This window comes from Phaethon aethereus, assembly GCF_964289735.1.
Source record: "Phaethon aethereus genome assembly, chromosome: 4".
NCBI lineage: Eukaryota > Metazoa > Chordata > Aves > Phaethontiformes > Phaethontidae > Phaethon > Phaethon aethereus.
The window spans coordinates 69,336,606-69,363,643 of record NC_138578.1 but is presented as its reverse complement, the minus strand read 5'-3'; the positions used below and the strand labels follow the sequence as shown (position 1 = coordinate 69,363,643).

At 37.6% G+C, this 27,038-nt stretch overlaps 1 protein-coding gene across 3 annotated transcripts in view; it reads right to left on the bottom strand.

The window, feature by feature from the left end:
* Nucleotides 1–23,276, bottom strand: part of RAB28 (RAB28, member RAS oncogene family) — a gene marked incomplete at its 5' end in the record, with an annotated part of 66,459 nt that extends 43,183 nt beyond the window's left edge. For all 3 annotated transcript variants that reach the window (XM_081998976.1, XM_081998974.1, XM_081998975.1), the window contains 4 exons: nucleotides 1,481–1,610; nucleotides 10,363–10,451; nucleotides 15,704–15,800; nucleotides 23,199–23,276. In XM_081998976.1, the coding sequence (XP_081855102.1) occupies nucleotides 1,481–1,610; nucleotides 10,363–10,451; nucleotides 15,704–15,800; nucleotides 23,199–23,276 (394 nt within the window). The remainder of the gene's footprint in view (nucleotides 1–1,480; nucleotides 1,611–10,362; nucleotides 10,452–15,703; nucleotides 15,801–23,198) is intronic.
* Between the last annotated feature and the right edge of the window lie 3,762 nt (nucleotides 23,277–27,038).

The following is a 27,038-nucleotide window of genomic DNA, read 5'->3' as shown; positions in this document are numbered from 1 at the left end:
TCACTAGTCAGTGTCAGCCTTTATCTGGAAACTCACCTACAAAACCATATTCTATTTGGATTTTAAAGAATTGCAGGCATGTCTATGAGAAAAATATATATACTTAAGGTATATAACAGAGATAAAACTCCATCAAATGGAAACCAGTGTCTGATTTTCTACCTCTATGGTGTCATTCAAGAAAAAAAAACATTACTTTTTCCTATGTTACAATTTATCTTACTGTAAATACTTTATAAGATTTGCAGAACTCCAGCTAGGAAGTCCAATTTCAGGGCAAAATATAAATCAGTGAAAAATATTTTTCATTTGAATTTCAACAGAATCTGTATTATTGACTCTAGTCTGCTAGAGTACAACACTGTCTATGTTATACTGAAGTGCTATTTATATATTGTAAGTCTAAGAGCTTCTCTGTTTTCTTCGCAAAAAATAAGTAATCTTTCATAATTAATATCACAAAATGTTAACAGTATCACAGTAGCAACACTACAGTTAAATGGTTCTGAATGAAAGTGTTGTCTCTGCATTGTTTTCAAATGCTTTTAAACAATACTAACTTGCTAGATGAGGTCTTTTTTTCAGGTTTGTTCATGATATTGACATTGTGACATGAACACAAATTTCTTGGAAAGTAAAAAAAAAAATGAAATCTGTTTTTTGTTGTTCAAGGAAATATATTTACATTGTTAAAAAATTCTGTATCTGTTTCCACCACATTGTTTCTAAAATTGCTTTATGTTGCTTTTATCATCTTCAATAGAAAAAGGGTAAGAGAGTCAGGATCCAGACCTCAGATATGCTACTTAGGATGTTTCTATAAGATTTCTTAGCTGGAAATGGGGCAATTTGGAATCTAGGAAACTAACTAGGTGACATATTTTGGTTATCAGAAGAAAACCATTATATCATACTTACATGATCAAAAAGACGACAGGTTAGTAAACTCCAGAACAACAGGAAATTAGTAACCTCATGTGCAAAACTACAGATAGCATGCAAAATAGCCTAGTAAGAAACTCATAAACATTATGCCTCATGCAGAGTGTAGTTATTTTAAATAATATACACCAGTATTTAATTTAGCAGTCTCCTGACATACAGAACCATGAAATATACCTGTTATTAGATCCAGGAATGCTTCACAGTTCTCCATTCTAGATGCATGCCATGGCTATATCCTGAAGCCCTATCAAATTTAAACATGGGTGAGAGAGATCTCTCTACTCCCGTGTGCTGCTCCCCAAGTAAAAAAAACATAGGCAGAGAGGCTGCAGGCTAGGCAAAGCATCATGCAGCAAGTCCCTCAGCCTAACTGCCCAGAACCATAATCCTGAAGTACACCCAAATATGTCATCTGTACACAGCAACAACACACAAGACAGTATTTAGTTTCATTTTACTAAAGATGTATGTCCTGTGCCACTTCTTCAACAGAGAGCAACATCCAGAGTATTTCAATTAAGTATGAATAACTTACTTTTATTTCCAACCAAGGCCACAAGTGGCTGTGTTTCTGATTCTTCATTCACTTTTTTTACCACATTATACCAGTCTTCTAAATTTTCAAAGCTCTGGCCGTTGGTAATATCATAAACCAAGAGAATACCCTAAATAAAAAGATATATTTAAAATGTTACAGTTATAAAAATATTTGAACGTGGTAACATTTGCATCAGCCTAAATTATTATTATCATAAGATAGAGCATTAGCAAATAATGGCATTGTCTCTTTTGAGGAATAATCAAAGGAATAATAAGCTCCTGTAATAAACACATTTTATTACAGTATTTCTCCTGCATTGCATGTATTCCAAATTCAGATGCTAACTGATCTACAAGGCCAGAAAAAAAATGGCAATTCAGTAAAAAGCACAATTAGTTATACTAGAAATACTCCAAACTGCATATACTTAATGAAAAACCCAAAAAGCACTTCACACTAATAGTAAGATAAAAATCACACCGGAGAAGGACTTTTATTTTAGCTAATATTATTTGTAGTTTCACTGTTCCATTTTTGAAAAAAATTAAAAATAAAAGCAGTTCAGTTGTACATTTTGTACATTTCTGCAAATTGCCCGACTGTTGCGTATCTGCTCTCCTTTGGGGAGAAAGGCCAGATCCCTTCCTTCCCTGTTGTAGAAGACAAGCAAGAAGTACCGGCAAGCTTTAAACTTTCAAAGGAGAAACTAAAAATGTGGTCAGAAGTCAAAAAGAAAGGAGTCCCATGTATTTCAGAGGTTTTGGGTCAGGTTAAAAGTAACAAATACTCAGAATAGACTGAGGATTCCTCAGAACTAATATCCAATATTATAAAGTACAGCCTGCTAACAGCACAAATGCCCACCTTCGCCCCTCCATAATTCGAAGATCTGCTCTCACAAATCACTCTTCTCTCAATTATTGAGTCTTCTGCCCCTGCTTTCCACTACACCCTAATAAAGTAATTATCTTGTAAATGAGGAATGAAGTCAGAATTGGCTTCTGTTGCACTTGTTCTCATGGCATTCACATCTGGAAAAAAAAAGCCCTACAACTGCCCACTATTCCTCACATGAAATTTCCACAAATATTGTAAAAATCCAATACAAATTGCATACAAAATTAGCTGGTTCAGTGACCCACTGTCAATAGAAAAGATTTTTTCAAGTCAAGTTTTTTTGACTTTGTCTGGGCCCAGCTTTACTTGACAGTTTAATAAGGCATGTCTTAGATCATAAAGTAAGAGTGCATGCTTATTAAATTAATTTCACAGATGACAACAAACTGGTAGAGACTGCAAGATTATTTGAGAAGAGTTTAGATTGTATGATGAGAAATAATCTAAAAATAACAGGATGCAATTCAGTAAGTACCATGACAAGTTCAAAGGAAGCAATAATCTACTGCACAATAGGAAACATCTGACTTTGTAGCAAGTTCTATACAATAGGATCAAGGAGTTATCGCACATCACAGTTGAATATGTCAAGCTTATTTTGTAGCAAAAAGGCAGACATCACACCGGCATGAAACATTCTAGGTGAAACAATGCATCCAGATTCGGACACAGAATGTCAAGAAAAGGGTAGACGAGAAGAGACCAGTAACAACATCAGAGGTTTAGAAACCATGACTGACATCAGAAAATTGAAAAACTGGAATGTTTCAACAAACACAAGACTGATGGCAGGCATGACGATGCTGGTAAAAGTTTCAAGAAAAGATAACAGGAGTTCTCTTTTTATATGCTCTTACACATAGTTTGCAGATGACACTAAATTGGGAGGGCCAGCCAATATGCTTGAGGGATGGGCTGCCATTCAGAGCTATGTAGACACGCTCAAGGAATGGAAGAACAGCAACCCTTCAACATTCAACAAGGACAAATGCAAAGCCCTGACTGGGTGGGGAGCAACTGAAAACGTCCTGCAGGTCTTGGTAGACAGCAAGCCAAATATGAGCCAGCAATGTTCCCTGGCAGCAAGGAAGGCCAATGTGATCCTCAGCTCTATTAGCAGAAGCACAGCCACTATATCAAGGGATCTATTCCCTTCTACTCAGCGCTTGTTAGATCCTATCTAAAGTAACACATCTAGTCTCAGGCCCCTCAAGACATCAATAAACTGGAGTAAGTTCAGCAGAGGGCCACCAAAATGATCAGAGGCTGGAGCACTTGTCCTGTGAGGAAAAGCTGAGGGAACCAGAATTCTTCAGCATGGAAAGAAGGCGGCCCTAGAAGGACCTAAAAGCAGCCTTCTCATATCCATGAGGAAGCTATGAAGGAGAGAGAGCCAGGCTCTTTACAGCAGTGCATGGCAGGAGAATAAAACACAGTGGGCATAAGTTGAAACAAGAGAAGTTCAAATTAGATATAAGGAAAAGCTCTTTCACCACGAGGAGAATCAAGCAGTGGAATAGGTTGCCCAAAGAGGTTGCTCAGTCTCCATCTTTAGAGCTTAACAAGAAGGAACTGGATAAAGCCTTGAGGAACAAGTCCCATCTCACAGCTAACCCTACTTCAAGCAGGAGGTTTGACTAGACATCTCCTGAGATCCCTTCCACCCTGCCTTCTTATGATTCTGTATCAAAATGACATGTAGCAATAGGTTTAACTTACAGCCAGATGATTACAGCGAGGGTACATGCTAGAAAAAAAACATGTAGACAGTAAGAATAGTGAAGATCTGAAATACACCTCCTTCAGGGACAGCAGTCTCACAACATTGGAGGATTTCTGAAGGTTGATAAAAATTAAATAGATGTTATACAGATATAGCTTTGGAGGAGGGCAACAGATCCTGTTGAGATCCCTTCAATACCTATTTCCCTATGACAGCAATACAAATCAATCTCTTCCTTCGATGCCATGAATTCCTTGGCAAAATGAGTTCTTGTTCCTTATATATATGGCTGCTATTAATTTCTGAGGAGCAGCTTTCACCGGTTCCTTCAAGGAAATTAAGAATTATGACACCCATCTTTTCCTTTGTTATCTTTCCTCCCTTAATTTACTAACCAAATTTAATATTAAATATCCACTTCCCTCTTCCAACTTTTGTACAATTTATTCCTTAACATCTTGCATCTCAGTTAATTTATTTGATTATTTTTGTAACTACCCAAATACCTGTGCATGCATCTATTCATCTTTCATACTATAAGTCTCGCTCAAGGAAGGACATACTGATGTTATTAAATGCTCAGTGACAAAGAAGAAACTCAAGCTGAGTGACAGGTATAGTAAAGATTAAAAAAAAAAAAAGAAAAAAACAGATATAAGGCTGAAAGTTGTAAATAAGAAAAAGCACAAGGCACACTTCACTGGTGGTCAAGTTCTCCCACTAGCTTGCAGAAAAGCAGAGCAGACTATCTAAACCATCTTCAGCACCGAAGAGTTTAATCAGAGTTAGATGTAAGATAAAGTTAATAAAATCTGAGCATTTAAGGATGGACAACTCTGTTTATAACTATCCGTCATCAAAATGCTCCTCTGCTACATGTTCTTTAGCCAACTACCTATACCTTTGGAAGAATCCACTATTCATGGTGGATTTACTGTGAAAGAATTCAATGAACAAAGTTTGCAACTAGAGGTCACCTAACTTCCTTTTGGTCCCCTTTTCCATGAACTAAACATTACCTCTAAAGCATATTCTTATTCTTTTCTTAGCCTTTTTTTTTTTATCTTGTCAATATTTGCTCTACTTAAGAAACAAAGACGGCAGGTATGACATCTTAGAGATGCAAAAAAAAGCAGCATGGCATCCAGGTCATAAAGAATACTTCTTGCTTAAATTTTTGCCACAGCAGCACTCCATAAGCAACTTAGTATGATATAGATAATTAATGAAGGACTAGTCATAACCCCATACCTAAAATTTATTTCACTTTTTTTAGTTAACATATAAATTCCATCACTGCTTTCACAAAAATACATCATATTTTCCACAAACTTACGGTATACGGAGTACAAAATGAGTACACAGTATAAAAGCTGTTATTTCCCTATTATGCATGAGGAATTAAGGTGGAAAATTAACACTGGCCTTTTTACACAAAAGTAGCGCATTTCCCTGCCATGAAAAAGGTTTGAAGCATATGGAGGACAACATGCCAAGAACACATTCTCTAGTCTCCAGGAAGGTGACAAATAGTCCCTGTTTGTATAATTGTACTCTAGTAAGAGAGACACTTTGCCTACATTAGTACATCTGTGAGTGCTTTTTGTTTTGGAAGGAGTATTTTCAAAAATAAGTCACTGGCAACAGAGAATATTGCAGAAATGATTTGCTGGTCTCTGGAGAAGGTAGAGTCTGCAGTATTCTTATTCTGTTAACAAGCCAATTTATGAGGTAGCATATGCCAGCTCTTAAAGATACTTTAAACTAGATATGTGGGTAGGAGCAGCAATTACAGGTACAAGATGGGAGTGGTTCTGTAATATTTACCACGCAAACAGCAGCAGAACTGCTATTATGGAAGTGGTGTAACCAGGCAATATATTCACACTAGACAATCAACATTTAAAAGGTGTCAAGTTTATGTCAAGATTTGTCACAATAAAAGCAAGCTACAGAAAACACTAATTAAAACCATATGTTTTCTTCTTCAGGTTTATCCTTAGCTGCCCTCATCCTATGACTGACTTCAGTATGAAGGAACTAAATTAACTGTCAAATTTTCATTAATATTCATGAAATATGTCAGACCAAAATTCTAAAATATTTTTTTCTAGTCACAGAATATTCATTTTAGCAAAGAGTAGCTTCATTATGATATCTTGCACATCTGCAGAAATGCTATTTTTACAGGCAAAAACAGTTTACAGTCTACATATACTTAACCACTGTTGTCTTTGCTGATACTGAGGATATGGTCACTCAAATACATGCCATTGAGTTGCCATACTTGAATGAGCTACTGTCTATGAGCTCAGCTGTGGTAACTGACTATATGATTACTCCTAGCCTCTCTCAATTCTGAGATAAATGTGTCAGTTTTAAGCAACATTGACAGAAAGCTGTTTATCAGCACCTCTTATTTATAAAGATCAAAGAACTCTTTTCCCCACAGCTTGCAGAGTTCTTCTGACCCATCAGTGAAATTCGGCTACTAAGACAGGATGCAGCAAATATATTGTTCTGGATAAGCAACACCAGAGGGGGAAAAAAAAAAAAAAGGGAGAAAAAAGTAACTGCTTCAAGAAGGCAAGTGAAGAGTAATTCTCCAACTACAGCCACAGAAGCAAATTAAATAGGTTCCCATCCTCAAATCTGGCACTCTTATTTTAAAACACGGCACAAGAAATCAGGGACCTCAGTCAAAAAATGGCACCTTAACAGTAATTTAACCAAAAGATCTAGCATAGAGAATCGATTCAGCTGTCTTTCAAAAGGAAGGAAATCTCCAGTGGCAAGGTTTGCAGCAAAGTATATAAGGATGCTCCACTTACTCTCCCTGGTATCTTGACCAAATTTCAACCAAGATAAAGTGAACTGCAGACTTGCTATTAAGATAACCTTTTCAGCTGTTGTAGATTCTCAAAACTTCCCTTTCCAGCCATTCTTAGTATTTTATTAAGTAGGTCTACCATACAGTTGCAGTTCTGAGCAGAAAACCAAGAATCCAGCCACTTGTGATTTCTAAACCTCAAGATGATCAACCAGGTGAAGTCTATTCAAGGCTGTGGGCATGTGCAAATACTGGGTAAAAGCAGGATGCATACTGTAGGAATGCTGCAAGCTATTCTACACATGTACTTTAAATTTCAGTTATTTAGATATGGAGAATACAGGCAGATGAACACAATTTCTGCAACAGATCCAAATCATCTAGTCTATGTGTATGTGTACAGCTTGTGTACTTTACAAACAACATGTTTAAAATCCCAGTTGCACCACACACACTGACCAAGTGCAACACACCGTAGGTATACATACTTCTTTTGTAGCAACCTTTGCTAGAATTGCTCCAATTATTTTAAAGGCTTTCTTGTACTGGGGAACCCAAAACTGAACACAGTACTCCAAATGTAGCCTCAATAATGTCAGAGAGGATGATAATCACTTTCCTTGATTTGCCTACTTCATCCTTAGTAATGCAGCACAGTACTCATTTAGCTTTTACTGTTGCAAGGGTGCATTGTTGACTTCCATGCAACTGGTTTTTTTTCCAGTAGGACCCCCACGTTCTTTTCTCCAAAGCCATTTTGCAGAATGACCGAGGTGGGAAGGAACCTCTAGAGGTCGTTTGGTCCAACAACCCTGTTCAAGCAGTGTCACCTAAAGTCACCATGTCCAGATGGCTCTGGAATATCTCTGAGGATGGAGACTCCATGTCTGTGGGCAACCTGTGCCAGTGCTCCATCACCCTCACAGTGAAAAGGTGTTTCCTGATGTTGAGGAGGAACCTCCTGTGTTTCACTTTGTGCCCATTGCCTCTTTTCCTGTCACTGGGCACCACTGAAAAAAGCCTGGCTCCATCTTCTTTACACCCTCCTTTCAGGTATTTATATACATTGATTAGATCCTCCTGAGCCTTCTCTTCTCCAGGTTGAAGGGTCCCAGCTCTTTCAGCCTTTCCTCATAACAGAGATGCTCCAGTCCATTAATCAGCTTCAAGGCCCTTTGCTGGATGGTCTCCAACTGATTCCTCAACAATCGATTGCCAGCCTGCCTAAAGTTATTCTGTCCCACGTGCAGGACTCTGCATTTGTCTTTAGTGAACTTCACAAGGTTTCTGTTGGTTCATTCTTTCAATTGGTCATGGTCTCTCTCAATAGCAGCCCCACCCTCCAGCACAATGAGCATTCATCCCCAATTTAGTGCCATCTGCAAACTTACAATGTCTTGTTCCATTATTCAAAGAATTAATAAAAGACATGACCCCAGTACCAACCCCCAAGGAATACAACTTATAACCAGGCACCAGTAAGACACTGAGCTATAGACCATCTCCCTTTAAGTCCAGTTGTCTGTTCAGTTTTTCAGTCACCTTATGGTTCACCCTTCCAGTCTATACCTCTGCATTTTGTCTGTAATAATATTATGGAAGATTATGTCAAAGGCCTTGCTGAAGTCAAGGTAAATGACATCCGCTGCTTTCCACAGAGCCAATCATCTAACCAGAGAAGGCAATCAAGTTGGCTGGGCACAATTTACCCTTGCTAGCTCTTCCCAATTACTTTCTTGTTGCTTTGTTGTCCATTCACAGGACTTTACATACTTAAAAGGATTTTTCTTTCTAAATACCCCTACTTGTTCTACTTTCTTTCCTCTTTTTCTTCTAAAAGGCTACGGATGTTCAATATGAAATAAGCTTCTGTCTAGAAGCAAGCTGAAAGCAGTGCCTTTCCAAACTATTCATGGTGTTTCATGAATAGATGAAAATAAAGATAAGTTTTATGTGTCTTTGACAGGTGCTGTTACAAAGCTAATAGAAAAGTCCACTTTGATGATACAAAGCCTATTACAGACACTGGCAATACATGCCAACAATGGGAGACAGACCAGCTGTTAGTTCATTAACAAAATTAGAGTTACAATGAGGGCTGGGGGATGATTAAATGAGAAGAGATTGGATGTAGGGCTTTTTTGTTAATGTGGTCAGAATGACTAAAAAAAAAAAACCAAAAACTTTTGTAATTTTAGGCTTACTGATATCCACTTTTTCACCACTTTGGGGCACTGGTATTAACTTTTTGACCTGTTATTGCTGATAAGAAACTCTAAGTTTATGACCAAATTCAATACAGAAAAAGTTAATAGCCTTTTATTTCCTTCGTTGAGTTTACTTTGGGCATATGGCAACAATTTGTTATTAATCAAATTCACTCTGTCATAGAAGACACTTTTTCTTGTTGCTTGGTAGATCTTTAACAGGGCAGCAAAATGTTTTTTATTAAAAAATAGGAAAATGTTATAAAACAAATGCAACAGTTAAAAACACTCAGACATTTTTTGAAAGTGACAAAAGTCTTCGACAAGTAGTCATTATCCCCTTAACTAATAAATCCTAATCTCCTTAATTTGCCATTCCTGTGCTGTACTTATTAGTACAAAGTTTCTGTCCAATAAAAGTTTTAGGATTCTATATTCCTATTGCTTAAAGTATCGGGGGAAAAAATAGGTGTGTCTGTTTTCTTTTCAGATAAATATACCATTATATAATAAAACATGTTATGCCTATTGTTCTCATTACAAATTCCAAATTAAAGAACAGAGTACATTTTAGGATCATGCATGTTAAGAAGTTTGGTGTATAGTACATCCTCCTAAATCATCTCATAACTCAAGATACTGTTATAATATTTAGCTCTTACTTAATCCTACCATTCACTTTAAGTTGCTTAGTTAACCTCAAGATAAAATTAATTTTCATTGGACAGGAGTTTTGCAAAAATATTTAGCTACCTGGTTGCCTCCTTTTGTTTGCCCTCTTATAACCCCTGTTGCATGTATGAGTTTAATGGTGTAGGATTGCTCTTAATTTCCTCCTTCTACTTTTTCCCCCCAGGAGGCATCTGTTCTAAAAGCAGCCACTATATCTACCATGTGGATATCCAAATAGCTTTTACTATTTACTATGATTGCTTTTCTTAACTCAAGACACAAAGCATGGAAACATACATCTGTTCTTCAAAGTTATTCAGATCTACAAATGCGCATTCTTGCTTTGCTTTTTAAGTCAGCTCTAAAAAATTAACTACGTACCAAAACTAGACTTGTGTATTAATATCAGCTAAGGTTAAGTTTAGCTGTGATTCAACATTTTTGAGATTTACAAAACAACAACCTGTAAGATATACATAATTTTAAGAACAAAGTTTCAATTAATTTTATATAATTACTATAAATACAATTATCATTTATACTGTACCTGAGCTCCATAAATATATTTATCCAGCATTTTGCCTCCTATCGTTTGTCCCCCTACATCCCACACTTGCAGAGTAACATTCAAATTTCCTAAAAAAGAAAATGACACAGATATTGTATAACCTGGAAAAATAAAGATATATTATCACAGCTGATAATACAACTCTAGCATATCAAGAGCAGTAACTTTTTTCAGGTATACAATAAATAGTAACTAAATTTCAACACAAAGATGACTGTATCATTTGGAAAAAGTCACTTGTGTCCAACTAAGTCATTAAGATGCAGTAAAACTGTAGCTAGATATTAACTTATTTAATATTAACAGAAAAGAATTGGAACTGCATAAAGTAAAACATTCCTGACTAGAAGTTATATAACATACTTCACTGAAGAAGCATGTAAAACTTCACAGAGAAAGTTCTATAGCACAGTACTTGGAACTGAAAGGTAATACAATTAATGTCAACTTAACCACATTATTCCATACTCTGTCTCCCTTCCCCACCACCCCCCTCCAAATTTTCTTTACAAATCTAGAAGTGGGGAAAATCTCCATAGTAACTGTATTTTGGTAGTGATGCTCTTACTACTACACAGTTAAAGAATTATATAGTTGTTAGATTAAAAAATGGAAATACTGACACACATCTAAGTTGAGGATACAAACTATGATTATTTCCTCCACTCACCACCCCAAAGCAGGCAACTAAATTGGACATGATTTACAATAATCTCATCTTCGAAGAATCTACACCAAGAATAGATCTTCCTTTCTACTCTAAACAGTCTTTAAGCTTTGTTGAAACTATTAACAGATTTTCAAAAACAAAGTAACAAAAGATCAGTGTAAATACAGACTATTTAATATCCTACAAGTCATACATAGTCTGCAAACTAACAAGAAACTCATAGACTAAACATACACACAGCAATGTATGTCACCACGTGCATACAAACATATTAAAGTATAATTTGGCTCATTTTGTACGGTGAGAACTGTTCTCAAAACTGTACTGATTATCTGGAAGCACCAAGCTAATACAGTAAGGTCTGATGAAAATTTTTCTCATCTACATACAACTCACATGACTTACACATTAATAACAATTCTACATAGTCACAAATAATCACAACTGCCTGCTAATTTTATTCCTACATTTATTTTTTTAATTGCAACAAATTCCACATCACAAATGAGAATCAAGTGAAAAAGAACACATTAATTTGGGTTGCTAAGAAAGATAATAACATAAAATAGTTGAATTAAGAGTTTAACAACTTGATTTTACACAATGTGATCTATTCAGCCATCAATTTATAACTAACAGACTCACATGAGTTATGCAAAGGAATGTGCTCCATGGAAATATATCCCAGCACTCAGTGAATATAAACAGCAAATTAGAACTATATAGCTGAATATATGCTACTTGTGGTATTTTATGATGTATCTTGCTTTAATCTGGTTAAAAGCACAGATTTCGTAAACTGCTACTTTGGTCTCAAATTATAGAGAGATGAATGCGAGACAATCTATTCACATTACTTTTAAGCCACACTGAGTTTTGACACTGAGTTTTATCTGTGTGATAAGATATATTATCTTTGATTATATCTTATTATATTTGATATGAAGACAAAGAATTTCTACATGGAGCTTAGTAAATACATCATAACACTCCAGTTCACTAAAGGCAACCTTTCATAGACTAAAAAGCTGATTTGTTTTGACAGTGCATATACTATGTATTGATTAATTATTTTTAAAGCTTAGAACATAAGCAACTGCAAACAATGCAGTAAAGTCTTCCATAAAGCATCCTGCATGGATAAACTGGTGAATCTGCAGTCTAAAAGGACTATGCATCTTCAGTGGGTAAACAAACTAAAACATGCTCAAAAGCTCACCATGCTGCAGTATTCTACCCCTAGCTTGGTTGTACGTATTCTGCTGGAAATTTACCATGTCATTCATGCCACCTATTTGGAAAAAAAGCTTTATAAATATCAGTTTCAAACTCAACAATTTTCAGATGCCTAATTTTGTGTTCAAATGCTTTAAACAGTTTCTAACTTAATTTTTCCTCCTAAGTGTAGTAATTATGCACAGCATACTGGGCTTAGAATCTGGATAACTGTATGAAATTATCTGAGGAATTTCAATGCAGGAAGTTAAATTAAATGGTCTAACAGTGACTGTTCAACTTGAAAATCTACTATTATGAATTATCTACTTTCCTTCACTAGCAACAGAAAGAAGAAACTGGGAAAAAAAGGTTGGAATGCTCATTTAAGGTGAAGTGGTTCTTAATTAAGACCTCACTAACTACTAAAATTCATGCTGATCATGTGCAGTCCACAATGCTTCATCATCCCTTTTTTTCAGTTAGGTCCTGTAATATTTGCTTTGTGTTCCAATTGATTTTGGGGAAGAAAGAAGGATCTTAGGATTATTCTGACAGAAGGAAAAACTCCAGACAATTTGCCTAGCAAATATTTATTTAACAACTATGATAGCACCACATGAAGTTTTCTGCAGAGACTTTGAAACTTTCTAGTTTTTTATAGATTTAAGAGGAACATACAAACTGGAGAATGAAAACAAAACAAAAAAGAAACCATGCACAATAAGACAGTTCTTAGAAACAAGGTTAACATACCAATAAAAATAACTGAAGAATCCCATAAAAATAATATGTAGTACACTGGTAAGGAACAAGAAAACATTAGCTCTGTAGCAAATGCGCACAAGGGCAAAGTTAAAATAACTGAGGCAACACAGTGCAGGTATCTAGATTGTTTCTGGTATGAACAGAAGCCACTGAGTTGATTCAGTAGGGAGCCTGCAGAAGTATACTTGGTGCGTTGGTTAACCTTTACTTAAAGTGCTGCACAGTCAAGATGGAACTAAAAATACAAGTCTGCCCACTTGTTGCACTGACGACTTAAAAAAACAAAAATCCTTTAACAGAAGAATCCTGTTTACTGGACTGCACCCACAACCCTCCTAAAAGTATTTGACTATGGCTCTTAAAAATCTTTATCAGCAAACCCTCTAACACATACACTATTTAAGCAGCAAAAATCTACACCATGGTTGCATCCAGACTAGACAAGACACTGCATCAATAAATACATTGAAATTGATTTGCATTTGGAAAAAAAAAAAATTAAATAACTGCTTGAAGAGAATTTGTCAACAGTTGAACACTAAAAGTCACATTCAAAATTAATCAAAGGATTTACTATTTGTATTAAACCATATTGTTTTAACTCTGTAAAATATTTATCTTTTTCACTGCAAAACTGCATCAGTTACTAAAACAACTGGAGACAAATACCACTTCTGTTTTTAAAAAAAGTCTCCCAAAAAAAGAAAAACAGTACTTTATTTTACAAGCTAAAATGCATTTCTAATGTGGCCTAATGTAAACTTCTGTGCAATTCTAGAAATCAGTAATTTTAACTTCCGAGATCTTTGCTTCTGTTTCAAGAAGAAAAAAATTCAACTACTGAACCACAGTTATTTATCAATTCTCCTACCAAATAAGAGAAATCAAGGCTTTTTCCCTACTGATACATGCATTAGAATATCTGTGCAGCAGTACAAATCAACCTTTCAAGTAAACATAGTAGCTCTGCAAACCCTGAACTAATCAAGAAATTAGAAAAATCCGCTTACTTAAGTAATGCTTCCCATTCCAGTACTTAGAAATTTTACCTCCCTCCCTCTTCTCTTCCTTCCCTCTCACTCCCCACCACTAGTTCAGCTTACCTACAAAACACAGAAATCCATATATACCTAAACACATATATGGCATAGGCAAAACCAGAATGACAATCTACAGAAAAATGCTTCTTTCACGAACATTCCATGGACGTTACTATTTTGTTAATGATAAATGAGGAAAAGATGTACGGACTTTGTTTTGGAGCTATTTTCATCTACATTCTGATTTTATTACAAAATAAACTAGAAGAAATGAATGCATCAATAGTTGATATTTTTCCAAACTTTCCACTCAACAAGAATATTTAGAATCCCACTAATGTACTAACAGCTTCTGTATGCTTAACAGCTGGAAAAAAAACTTGCAAAATACAAGTTCTCAGCATGCACACTGCATGATTTGTATACACATTCCACTTGCAAGTACTGCTGTTAAGTATTATGCACACTGGTATTTTTAGAGGCATGAGCAGGACAATAAAAAAATTATTCTATTGATTTTATGGAGAAATAAGCACCGAAATTTGGTACTTTATCACTCACCAGATACTAAAAAAGTACAAAAATAGTGAATACAGGAATAGCCTGAAATGATTATTCTGTTTCACTTAAGAAAATATATAAACATAATCAAGAAATTATTGGCAATATAATTTTAACAAAATAAGTTTGAGAACTGTATTTATTTTCTTACAACTTCAGGTTATAGCTAAAATGCTTCATTTCTGGGTTTGCTTCCCTCCCCACCCTCCAAAAGGAAAAAAGACAGAACTACAGAATTTGCATCAACTTTATCAAATCTCACTAAAACTTTTAATAATTACACATACTTTTTCTAACTTCTCATTTCTGAAGCCAGAAGAAAATGCATTTAATGAAATTCTTTCATGCTTAGAAATTGAGCAACCACAAATCAATGAAAAGACTTATTTCAAACCCCCAATTGTTCAGAGACAAACTTCTACCAGCAACTGTTCTTTTTTAATTATTTCTCTGCATTTTCCATGCAGTGTGCTGCAACTGGCATCTAAATAGTTCCTTTGCCGTCGTGAAGTGAAACATCTTGAATGCTCAAACTGTATTTTTATGAGTGCCGAGGGACCCTAAATTTTAGTGGTCTATTAAATGCCAGCAATTTCATGCTGCCTTGCATAAAACAGCATTCACATATTAGAGCACTGCAATTCCATAGCTGCATTATGCTTCTCTCACACAACTTAAACACAGGTTGTGTATTTCATTAAAAAAAAAAAAATCTATTTCTTTCAAAACACATATACTTTCTCAATTAATATATTTAAAGTTCAATAACATTGTTGTATGTTACACTATCCAGATGGACAGCAAGTACACTCAAGTATAGATAATAAAAATCACAAAAATAGATAGCATTCCTCCTATTTGAATTCAGTGTTTTACTTAAAGATATAAGTTGCAAATGCATAACCCTTTGTCACCTGGCAAGAACATACTAACAAAATTTTCTCTGAATAACCTAATTTACTTTGCCATAAAAAGCACTGTACTAAGTTTATTTAGTACACATTACCTTGAAGAAATATTTCTGCAAGTCTTACTGCTGTGTAAGTGTTAGTTTTTATTCTCTTACCTGGCAATATTATCCTTTTCAAGAAGAAGTCCAGTCCTATGGTTTGTTTGTACTGTTTTCCAAATGTTTCTTGGGTAAAACGTGTTGCTAAGGATGTCTAAAACAGAACAACATCAAATTAAGTTGTCATTTTAAACACCAAAAAACTTGATGTTAAATCAGAAGTATGAAATACGGTTAAGCGCTTTTTGTATCAATGCATGCTAACAGCATCCATGGATTTGGATTGACAAGCATTCCGGTCAGCTTCAACATAATAAGAGGAGATGACAAAGGCTACTAATTTATGCAAAGAGTAGCAAGGTGCACATTTCCTCTGTATTTCAAAGATAACTGTGATAGTCATAGTACAAAATATTACACAGATTTGAATGAGGTATCATTCTGATATCAAACTGACACAAATCTAAGTGACGCTACCCATACCTGAAGAGCTTATTATTTTTTAAAAGCATCCATTCCCAAAACAAGGGTCCTTCACTGGTACAGAACACCATGATCCCAGACCAACTTTCTGGGAGGGAACAGAGGTCTGCACAGTGCAGAGTCACACAGGGGTTCCAAAGTGTGTCAGGATTCCTGCCACTGTACATCAAAGTTTCAGGATCAGGGATTACATGAAGTCTAAGATAGGAAGAGTACTTTCTTGTACACAGAAAAAACTAAACTCATGTTAAGAATGCACATTTGCAGAATCATTCCTTTAAGCAGAACTTTGGAAACTTATTTCTTCAATTTAAATTTTGTGGATTTATGAAAGTAGACCAATACACTGTTGACCTAATAAAGAATCAGCTTTTAATTCATACTGCTAAAAGGATACACAACTAACCTACATCAAGTAATGAAGCAAGACATTTTCTTTCACTAGCAATTTAAGTTCTCCATGCAAGGCAAGGCGGGGGGGGGGCGGGGGGCAGAGGGGAAGTAAAAGAAGGCAAGCAAGCTCCACAATCTAAGGTTAAAAGAAAAGGAAAGGAGAATAGAGGAGTGCAGTTATAAAGACTACAAAAGTTTTTATTGTGGAAAAAAATAAATACTATATTGGAAATTAATGTCACATAGATAAAATACATCCTACATCAAATTAGTGGTATACACTTAAAAATCTCTTGTTGACATGACATCTGAAAATAGAAAAACTAAGTAATCGCAGAAAAAAAAAATCTAAATATGTTTTTACATATATAGAGGGGAAAAAAGCCTAACAGCCTCACAAAACCCTTACACTGTCTGAGAAAACTCAAAATGGGCAAGAAGGAATTTTTTTTTGCCAGCTTTCCATTCATCTCTGAAGAGATGAGTCACATCAATTGGTATTAGAAATTGCTGTTAGAGAACATTTAGTTAAAAATGCAATAGTAAAATAATGCCAATAGTTGTGAAAAACGAGAATAGGCAAGTTCTATTAACAGAACAGTTATAAGATCTAAATTATGTTAATAATGTCAAATATACATAGGAAGAAAAGGTGACACTTTTTGAATGAAAACATGATTACTAGAGCTCTAGCATTAAAGCTCTAATATGAAGAGGCAAACATTTACTCAACTATTAAATTGCCTGTGAAATCAATAACACAAGATTTACTGTTTTCTTGTTTCTATATCACATTTATATTCCTATCACTGTCAAATATATAATAAATGATATTTTGATATCACAAGATATGTTTAGGAAGTAATCCAAAAAATCAATTAAAGACTACGGCAACATTTCCATTTACTTCACTGAACTCAAGTCCCGAGAGGATTAAAAATAAACAAATAAATGCAGAAAAAAGCAAGTAAACTAGAAATAGCATGACTATACTTATATATTTATATCACTGCACAAGGGGTGAAGACCGCAGAGGATGAATCGTGAGAAGATTCTTCTGCCTACAGCCATGAGACCGCAATACTAACAATATGCACAAAATAAAATTCAATGCAAATTTTGACTGTAAGTACTAAAATAAGCATAACTGATTCTTTTCATTACAATAGTTAGCATGTCAAGATTACAAAGACATTCTTTTTAACCCGTCATGACCTTAAAGATGTAGATAAGAATAAAAACATTGCAGGAATACACTACACAGTCTTCTCCTTGAAATCTTCCTTTTCGGAAAAGTAATGTCCTGGTTTCAGACCATGACAAGTAACCAGTACCCAGAGTACAAATTAAAATATCATCTGACCATATCATAGCATTCTGTGCTCTCCAACACGTTAATTTAGATCCCCATTAAATAAGCAACCACTCCCTTCTTGTTTTAAGGGCTCAGTAAATATTAGCTTTATCACTCTGCAACACTCAATATTCCCTGAGGGCTTCTAGGGGTGTTAGTAAAAATAAACAGCATACATTCAATTAACAGCCAACCAATAAGAGCAGCAAGTAATCAACAGCATGGCAAAGTTCTCTTAAACAGTTTTCCTCTACTGTGCTCTTGAATGCAAAGGAATTTATAACAGAAAATCATTGACTAACTCCTTTTTAATTTTTTTTTCTAATAAATGTTAGAGCTTAAGGAAGGTGTTGGATTACCAGACTAGAGTCCCCTATTTATTCACAGAACAAGCATTTATCCACAAAATACTAAGAGTAACAGTCCAAACTTCTCCACAACAGTAAACAGAGAAGTTACATCAATGCATATTCAAGTACCTCTACAATGCAGATACTCCCTTCAATCCTAAAATTGTTCTCTGCCATACTTGCCATAAAAGATTCTGAATTACAGTTTTGCCTGTATGGATATGTTGAGTACAATCTATGTAAAAAAATAACCAAAGTTAAATAATGGTTCAGTAGAACTGCAGCTGTAAAAATAAATAAGTGATCAGTGACAGTTTTTAAAAAAGATTATGCTCCATTCATAAAATTTCAGCCATTAATCTAGATGGGAGGATAGTATGATATGAAGAAGGCCTTGTTCCTTCACATCTCTACTAAGACAACCAGACCACCAACTTTCATAGCAGACTTTCCATAGACCCAGTTTGGCACGTTCACATGTGTCTTAAATACTTGAAAGCAAATGTTTATATGCTGTTCTGAATAGCAATACACTATTGAAGGTTGGTGTTACAAACTCCTTCCTTTCAAACAAAAAAAAGTCTTTGGGTTCTAACATAGAGCAATCAAGACAGCAGTTAAAAAAAAAAAACAAACACCACCACATCATCAAAATTACAATATTCTAAGTGCAAAATACAACAGGATATTTGGGAAGGGTTTTTGGAATCAAAGATGCAATTAAACATCACAGGTGTGGCAACACAATTTCTTGCTTCTGTTTTTCAGTGTCAACACCTCAGAGTATAAACTGCTGACAAGTTGTTACTAAATACCTACATAGTGAGTAAATAGATAAAAAAGCAAACAATATTTATGAAATAGTAGCAGACAAGTCAAACAGAATAAGCAATGATATCCAGCTCTAACAGACACTGACTACTCACCAATACAACATGGAAACTTGTAGAGAAAACCCTGCCAAAGACAATTCTTTGAGTAAAATCCTATAGAAGGAAGCTTTCCAAAAGCAATACCAAAGTGTAGTATCACAGTTGTAAGAAAGAAAAACTAAAACCAAAATTCAATGGGATGCAAGCATATAGTTCTGAAGCCATGAATTTCCATTCACATACCAACTTTACCAGCCAACTGAGAACCCACCTTGCAAAAAGCAATCTATCCCTTCCCTCACTCCCTTCTAGAACGTCAATGCCATTCTCCAAGCACAGCAACATACACCCCTCAGTCATGTCCCAGCCCTACTGGCAAGGATTTTAAGGCAGACAAAATGTCTGTCTGTCTTCTGACAAGAAACACTGGGCTAAATAATGAAATGCTTTAACCTGCATAAAACTACGTATGTAACTGTCCAACACAGAATTTGTCACTAAAAACAGTGAAGCTTGGGGAGATGAAGTATTTTGCAAACAAAGGAAGTAGTTCTGTCATCTGAAGCTGATGACTTTCCACCCCACTCCTAACTACAGATGAAACTTTGTTCAATGAAACAGAAAAAATTATCAAGACTTTTCAACATTAGACATCCATCTCTGAAACTAGGCCAATCTGCACCACACACTTGATGCAATTTGCCATCTGCAAGACTAAAGAGTGACAACAATGTTTTTGTGCCCATGCGTAACAAGAAGATCCAAAACTGGCACAATGCTTAAAAATCTGGCATCCAAAAAAATCCTAACGCAAGCAGGACACCACTCTGTATTCCAGCCTACATTTTAGCTCCTGCAAATTCCCACACCAGGTTTCATTTTCATCATCCATTGTTAAGAGGAGAAGGTAGGATGTTTCTGCTACCATGCTGCAGCCCCAGTTGCAACAGATGGTGGAAAGACAGGACCTTGGCTGCTTTGCTCCTCCCACACACCTATTTTTCAGGACCTCCCTTCCCATGAATAGCTCCAAGATTTGCTTCCAGAGGCCCAAAACCTTTTCCAACAGTAGCAAATCAGTTAGTTATGCCTCAAATCAGCATCATTATATACTTCAATATTAAGCTAATCTTAGCAAGAGTGCATAGCAAGAGTAGAAATATCTGAATCATAACATCATTTTTTTCAATCCATACTAATACTGCTAGTTTATTTTAATGGAAAATCATTTTGGTGCAGGAAGAGTGGGTTGATTTAAAACCTAGATGCATAAGGCTGCTGTAGGTATATATGTTCCCTCTTGTAATCCAAATCAAAGAGCCAACTGCTATTAATAATTGCTGTTTATTTTCATCTCACATTGTCCCCGCTTGCAATTTCTTTTCAGATTGTTTTCTTAGTTTGTCTAGTTCATTAAAATAATTCTCTATTATCTTCCTACTAAGCAATCTTGCCTTCCTCAATTTTTCATCAATTTACCATTTCCTTACCATCTCTATTTTACCCTAATACTTTTTCAGATTCTGCTCTGTCTCACTCCTCTCATTCCTTCTTCCCTTTTTACTCTTCTCTCCTTAGGACTTGCTCCAGCAGTGCTTATTCCTACCCTTAAATTCTAAGTACCCAATTACTCATTCAACCACCACAAAACAAATTAATAGAAGCACAACATCCCTCCCTTGCCTCATGGACAGAGCAATTCCTAGCTAGTGGAAACACGAACATTACCCTTAGCTTGAACTGACACTGATTTGTTTTTAGACTGCTACAAACCCTTGCACAGAACCTGAATCACATTGCTTCTAAACAATGGGTGAGAAAAAAGAAATGAAGTTTGAGTCAGCTGGCCAAAGGTGCACAAAGACATAATTTTTTTTCCCCCTTGGAGAACTGAAGACCAGACAGCCCCAGATAGCCAAGAGGGAAGAAATAAATTTTTGGGGTGGTTTTTTTTTGGCCAGAGGGAAAGCAGTGGAAAGAAGTCAAATGTGAACATTTCACACTAAACATGAGACGCAATATTTCAAAGATATAGTCCATTATTTCCTACACCGCTCCTATCTCATGATCCCAGCAACAGAGGAAGAGAAAAAACAATGTCTTGCACAGTAAATGAGAGGCTAAGTATACATGTGTGTAAAGACCGGCTGTGAACCAGATGTGAGAGGCAGGCTATTTAGAGTTGAAAACATATAGACATACACGTTTCAACAAGTAAGCGGAACGAGTAGCCAACAAAGGAGAGGAACCTCAACAATTTAGTCTTCTGAGGTGCTTGAAATAGCATTAGGTACATTTTATCTTTCCATTCCATGACCCAATCACTTCTTTATTTTTACAAGATCTAACAATAAATCTATTATTGCAAGTGTTTGCTGCTAGGCCATCAGGATGGCTGGAAGAAGCCTCTATTACAGCATCATCTAGGGGGAACAGAAGGAAAAGCAGCCCACCGTAGCATAGCTGCTGCTCGTGCAAAATAAACCGCACTTGAAGCACAGGATTCCTAGAGCCAGCAGGAGATTCAGTGAGTGGCAGCTCCCATGTGAGAGGTAGGAACCAGCAGGAATATACATCAAAACTCAAGAATGCTTGAAAATCCATGTTTGGCAAGAGGTCTTGCCACAAGGTGCTGAACAGCAGTAGTGAAAGGATTCCTCAGTTTGAATGGAAAACTCCTGGGGAATGCCACCAGTGAAACAGCACTTCAGCTGTCAATCCCGTGCATTTATTATGTTCTCATCACATAGTCGCTGGGAATTGCCCATCTACTGACTCAGATGAATACAATACCACTTAAGACTGGGTTTAGAATCACTGGAGACAAAAAAATGTTTTGTTTCTTCATAGAGCTCTGCAGAAGTGAGCAAAACCATGCATGCACTTTCACTGACAGCTTATTTCTATTAATGGCAGGCAGTTCATTTACACCACCTCTAGGAATATTTCTACTTTTCATATGAACTGTGAGGCTGGCAGACTTTCCGCGTCCTCGTGTTTTCAAAAGTTGATGATAGAGGAAAAGCTGTATTCTTCAAATATACAATAAAATGACTATTTTCAGGTGTATCTCACAAAAGGATTCAGGCTACATATGGAAATAAATACATTCACACATGTATAGCAAAGATCAGTCACTATTTCAATGGGTAAGAAAGCAGCCTCTCTTTTGCCTTCTTTGGTCTCTCTTTGTCAAAAATTCTCTTTTTAAAAGAGAAATATAACTTACTTGTAAACAACTTTCATAAATAGTACTTAATTATGTTGTTGGGGATAGGGAAAAAACCTTAAAAGTCACAAACTAAATAGTCCCAGAAGCGCCTTTCCAAAGTCTGAAACAGTAACTCAAAGAGGTCCAAATTGTTCTACCCATCCCTGGAGGTTATTAGCTCTGAAGCCGAAACGAAGAGCCTGGAGACCCAGCTAAGCGACCTCCGTGGCTCGTCGTGCCGGCGGGAACCGCGGATTCACGTGCTCGGCCCGACTCCAGCCCCTTCCCGGGCACCGCCGGCCACCGAGAACTCGGAGCTGTTCAAGCAACTGCAGCCGAGCAGCGACCCGCCACCAGCACACCGTCCGCAGCGCACGGGCACCGGCGGGAAACTCCGTGTCAGGCAGCACCACAGCGATTACGTTATTAGCCGCTCCTTTTATTAAGGCTCAAGAAAATTGGATTAAAGTCGTATACGTCTATTTGTTGATCAAGCCTCTTCGGGTGCCGCGAGGGTACGGACACCCCATTAGACCATTCCGCTTGCCGAGCACAGAGCGGATAGCGGCGGTGCCGGAGCGAAGCTCCCCGGCCGAGAGCCCGCCTCTGCCTGCCGGCCGGCCCTAGAACGGCAGAGACTCGTCCCGGCTCTCCGCTACTCCCCGGCCCACACACGGCGGGGCAAAACAACAGAGCGAGAGGGAAGTGCAGGGCCAGGAGTAAAGGGGGAGCAAGCCAGCCGGCGTCAAGCCGCCGGGTATCGCGACAACGGCAGCGCAATAGACTGGAAGCCGCTGCGGGCTGCTCCCTCCTCAGCGGGAGGGCCGGGGGGAAACAAGGAAGGGGGGCTGAGGGCACCGCGGCGCTGCCGGCGGGGGCCGGCACTGACCTTGCCAGTGGTGCCGTCCCCTAGCACCACTAGCTTGAGCTGGCGGTCCGGACTCTCCTCCTCCTCTGAGTCCGACATGGTCCCTACCCCCCCGGCGGGGAGAGATAGAAGAGGCGGAGAGCAGCCGGGAGGGCCGAGGTGCAGGAGCGAGGAGGGGAAAGGGGAAAGGAGCGAGGGCCGCGCTCACGGAGCCGGTAGCAGTGCAGAGGCCGAAGCCGCCATCTTCCCTCAGCGCGCCCGCCGTCGCTATGGCCCGAACGGGACGAAACCAAGGAGAGCGCGGAGGGAAGGGGGAAGAGGGTAGCTCGGCGGCAGGAGCTACAACAAGTGCAACAGCCGCTGCGGGCGCAAACAGGGGGCACCCACGACGCCTTCACTTCCTCCCCCCCTCCGGCGGCCAGGCGAATGGTTCAGCCCAACTCGCCGCTACGCGCAGCTGTAGTTTTAGCCCCGAAGTGACGCCCCGCGCGGTAACTAAGGAACGTGGAGGTCAGAGGTCGCGGGGTGGGCGGGGCATGGGGCGGGACTAACAGCTCCTAGGGACGTACGCGCGGCGGGTGGCTCTGCGATCCCCAGCCGGCGGCCTGTCGCTCCGCCGGGCCTTCCCGCCGGTGGTGGCTGCAGGCCGGCAGGGAAGGGCAGCTCCGGCAGGCGGCTTGAGGACTCGGAAAGGGAAAATGAAAACCGGGTACCGCTCTGAGAGGCTTCCCTGAGAGCAGAACCGGCCGCCTGCGGCGCTTCCTGCCGGAGGCGATCACTTCAACCGAGGGGCTGCTTTTTCATTCTAGCTACATCCGCGGCCGTGGCCAAGTCCTTTTCTTGGCTGGGCTTCAGCACAGCAACGAGATATATTAATATTTTTAAAGAAATGTGCTAACACAGAAAGCGAATAGGATAGCGAGCAGTGCGCCGAGTCCAGCCTAATTTCCCCATGTTGCAGCTCTGCCATTCTTGACAGCTTTTTGCCTAATTTTTTCCTAAACATACCAGATAAGGATGCCACCGTTTTCTTCTGCAACCTGCTTATAAATTTTCTATCCACATAGACAGTTAGTAAGAAAACTTGTTGACGTATCCCTAACTGAATTTTAAACCATTGCTTTATTATACGCTATGAGCATGGAGAACAGTTTGTAACCTCCTCATTTGCAGCAGTCTGTCACATATTTGAAAATTGTTAGCTTGTCTTCAGTCCGTCTTCTTTTCTGTAGACTAAACAACTCTTCTTTCAGTCTTTCCCTGGGTTGTCTTTTTCTAGCCTTCTGATTATTCTTGTTCCTTTCCTTTGGCCTCCCTCCACTTTCTTGAAGTGGTGTGCCAAAAACTGGATACAGTACTTTGGTTGAGGCCTTACAAGTACTGAGTGGAAGTATTACTTCATGTGTCTTACATATGAGACTCCTGTTTATATATCCCAGTATGATGTTTGCTTTCTTCACGGTATGACATTGCTGACTCATACTGTTTCTGATTTACTAAAAAAACTCTGAATCCCCTCCTGTTATCAGAATTTCATACACTTTGAGGTTTTATTCCTGTCTAACTGTAGTGCCTTCTGCTTGTCCCCATTGAATTTCATCCTATATTTCAGGCTACTTGCACAGTTTGTCAATGTAGTTTTATTTATAATCCTGTCCTCCAAAACACGTTATCCCTTCCAACTTGGTTATATCTGCAACTTCAAGAATCATATTCTCTATTCCAAGGTCATTAATAAAGATATCCAATAGTACTGGATCTCTGCAGGCCCCTGTTTGACAAATCCTTCCAATACGATGAGTGATAACAATTCTGTGGACACAGTTCACACATCAATTTGAACAGAAGAGCCAGCTAAAACTTTAAAGTATAGAATTACTTTAATGGATTCAATACCAAGACCAGAATTTTTAGAACAATTTTGTGTAAGGTCTGACTAGAAATCATTCCTGTTTCAGTCTCTTTCAAGTTTTCTTTTTGATATGTATGTCCAAAATTTCCAGTATTACAAGTACACTGTTTTACTCAATCCTCATCAGGATCAAGAAGATTCCTTATTACTCATGTGTTCCAAGTGTTTGCAGAATTGAGGCCAAATGCTTTCCCAATGACATTCTGAAAAAGGGGGAAAAAAGGCAGAAAAGACCTTCATTTCTAATGGAAAACCAGACACACATCTTTGTCACTTTCTTCATACTTGAAAACAAATTAAATGTGTTACTCAACAACTATTTTCCACTTCAAATCATCTTTTAGCCTAATTATACTGGAAACTCTCTTAACTAGGAATTTCATCAAGATCAGCATAAGGGCTCAGCTGAACAGCATTTATTGGAAGGCAGAGCAACAGGGACAAACATGGAATTTTCCTTTATGATTTCTGACACACTGAACAGCTATACAATTGGCATTAGACATTTAAAAGCTCCACATCTCACAACAGGGCAGACACGTGATTTGTAAACCACTGTTGATGGCACTGTTCATATTCCTTCCAATTCTGCCACAATCACAATAAGAAAGAACATAAAAGATGAATGCAAAACTTCCTGGTGCTTTTGAGGAGAAGCAGGGTTCTGTTCAACCGTCAAGAGGAGAATTAGGGGTGGGCGGGCTACATGTGCAAAAGCAGGATGATCAGAGGGGAAGGTGCTCCAGGTGTCCAGAATGTATGTATCCTCATTTGAAATAGGACAAAGAAATGTGTCTGTTATAATACAGATCACTAAACTTAATTCTCTTCTTAGATTATATTCCTTTTCCTCCACAAATCACCTGAGCTTATTAAAAGCTAGTATCATCATCTGAGTGAACAATATAAAAAGAACTGTTTCATCTTGAATATGGCATGCATGGTCTTAAAGCTGTCCTGAGGCTGTGTATCTGGTCTATTTAAATAAGCACTTATGTATTAAGGCATAATTTTGGAAATACAAAGAATACTTGATATGGATCAACATGCATGTTTGCTCTTGACTACCAAGAAAGATGAATGGAAACTACCCCAGGAGACAACATAGTAACGTAATCGGACAACTCAGCCCTCAAGAGCCTCCTTGCAGTTGTTAAGTGTATGGATGACAAGGATGTACTAAAATCCTTTTTGTCTATATAAAAAAAACAGTGTATAAGGTTAAAGCTGTCTGGTGGAGTTAATGTTTAACAATAAAACTATAAAAGAATATTGTTTGCCATTATTTCACCTTACACTAACAAAACAGAGCAAACGATCAGACTACAAATCTTTATGCATCTTAGTTGTCCATGTTCAGCAAGCACATGAACGGTGTGGTGTGCTTATTTTATGTGGATCAGTATGGATTGTTGGTACCAGCACATCTCTTCTAGGGAGGTTTTCAAATTGAAATGTTTTTGTCATTACAATGTTAACTAGTTTGTTAGTTGCTAAATATCAACAACATTTTATAGGTGAAAAGAAGCTAGTCTTGAATTGCTTGACACTTTCCAGGTAAAGGAAATATATGAAGCATGTTGAAAAGCACTGGAATTAACAAAGAGAACACACTGCAGTCAAAATTAATTTATTTTTTTCATCAATGGCAGTATGCAAATAACATTAAACTCTTCTGCATTTTTAGAATACTAAGAAAAAAATCCTCGAGCAGTGCCTTTGAATAGGGCTTTCACTGAAAAATGCCTGGGTCACTCAATGACACAGAAAGTAAATATAAATTGTTTATTTTGATAGTTGCTCTTTTGTTTTTCATTATACTTTCTATATACTTTATATTATTTCTTTATGAAGAAATTTCACTGGTAATCGAGAATATTGTCAATGATAAGTGAGATGGCAACAATTTAAAAATTCCCATATTTCCTTTAGGCTCCAAATAAGAAAGC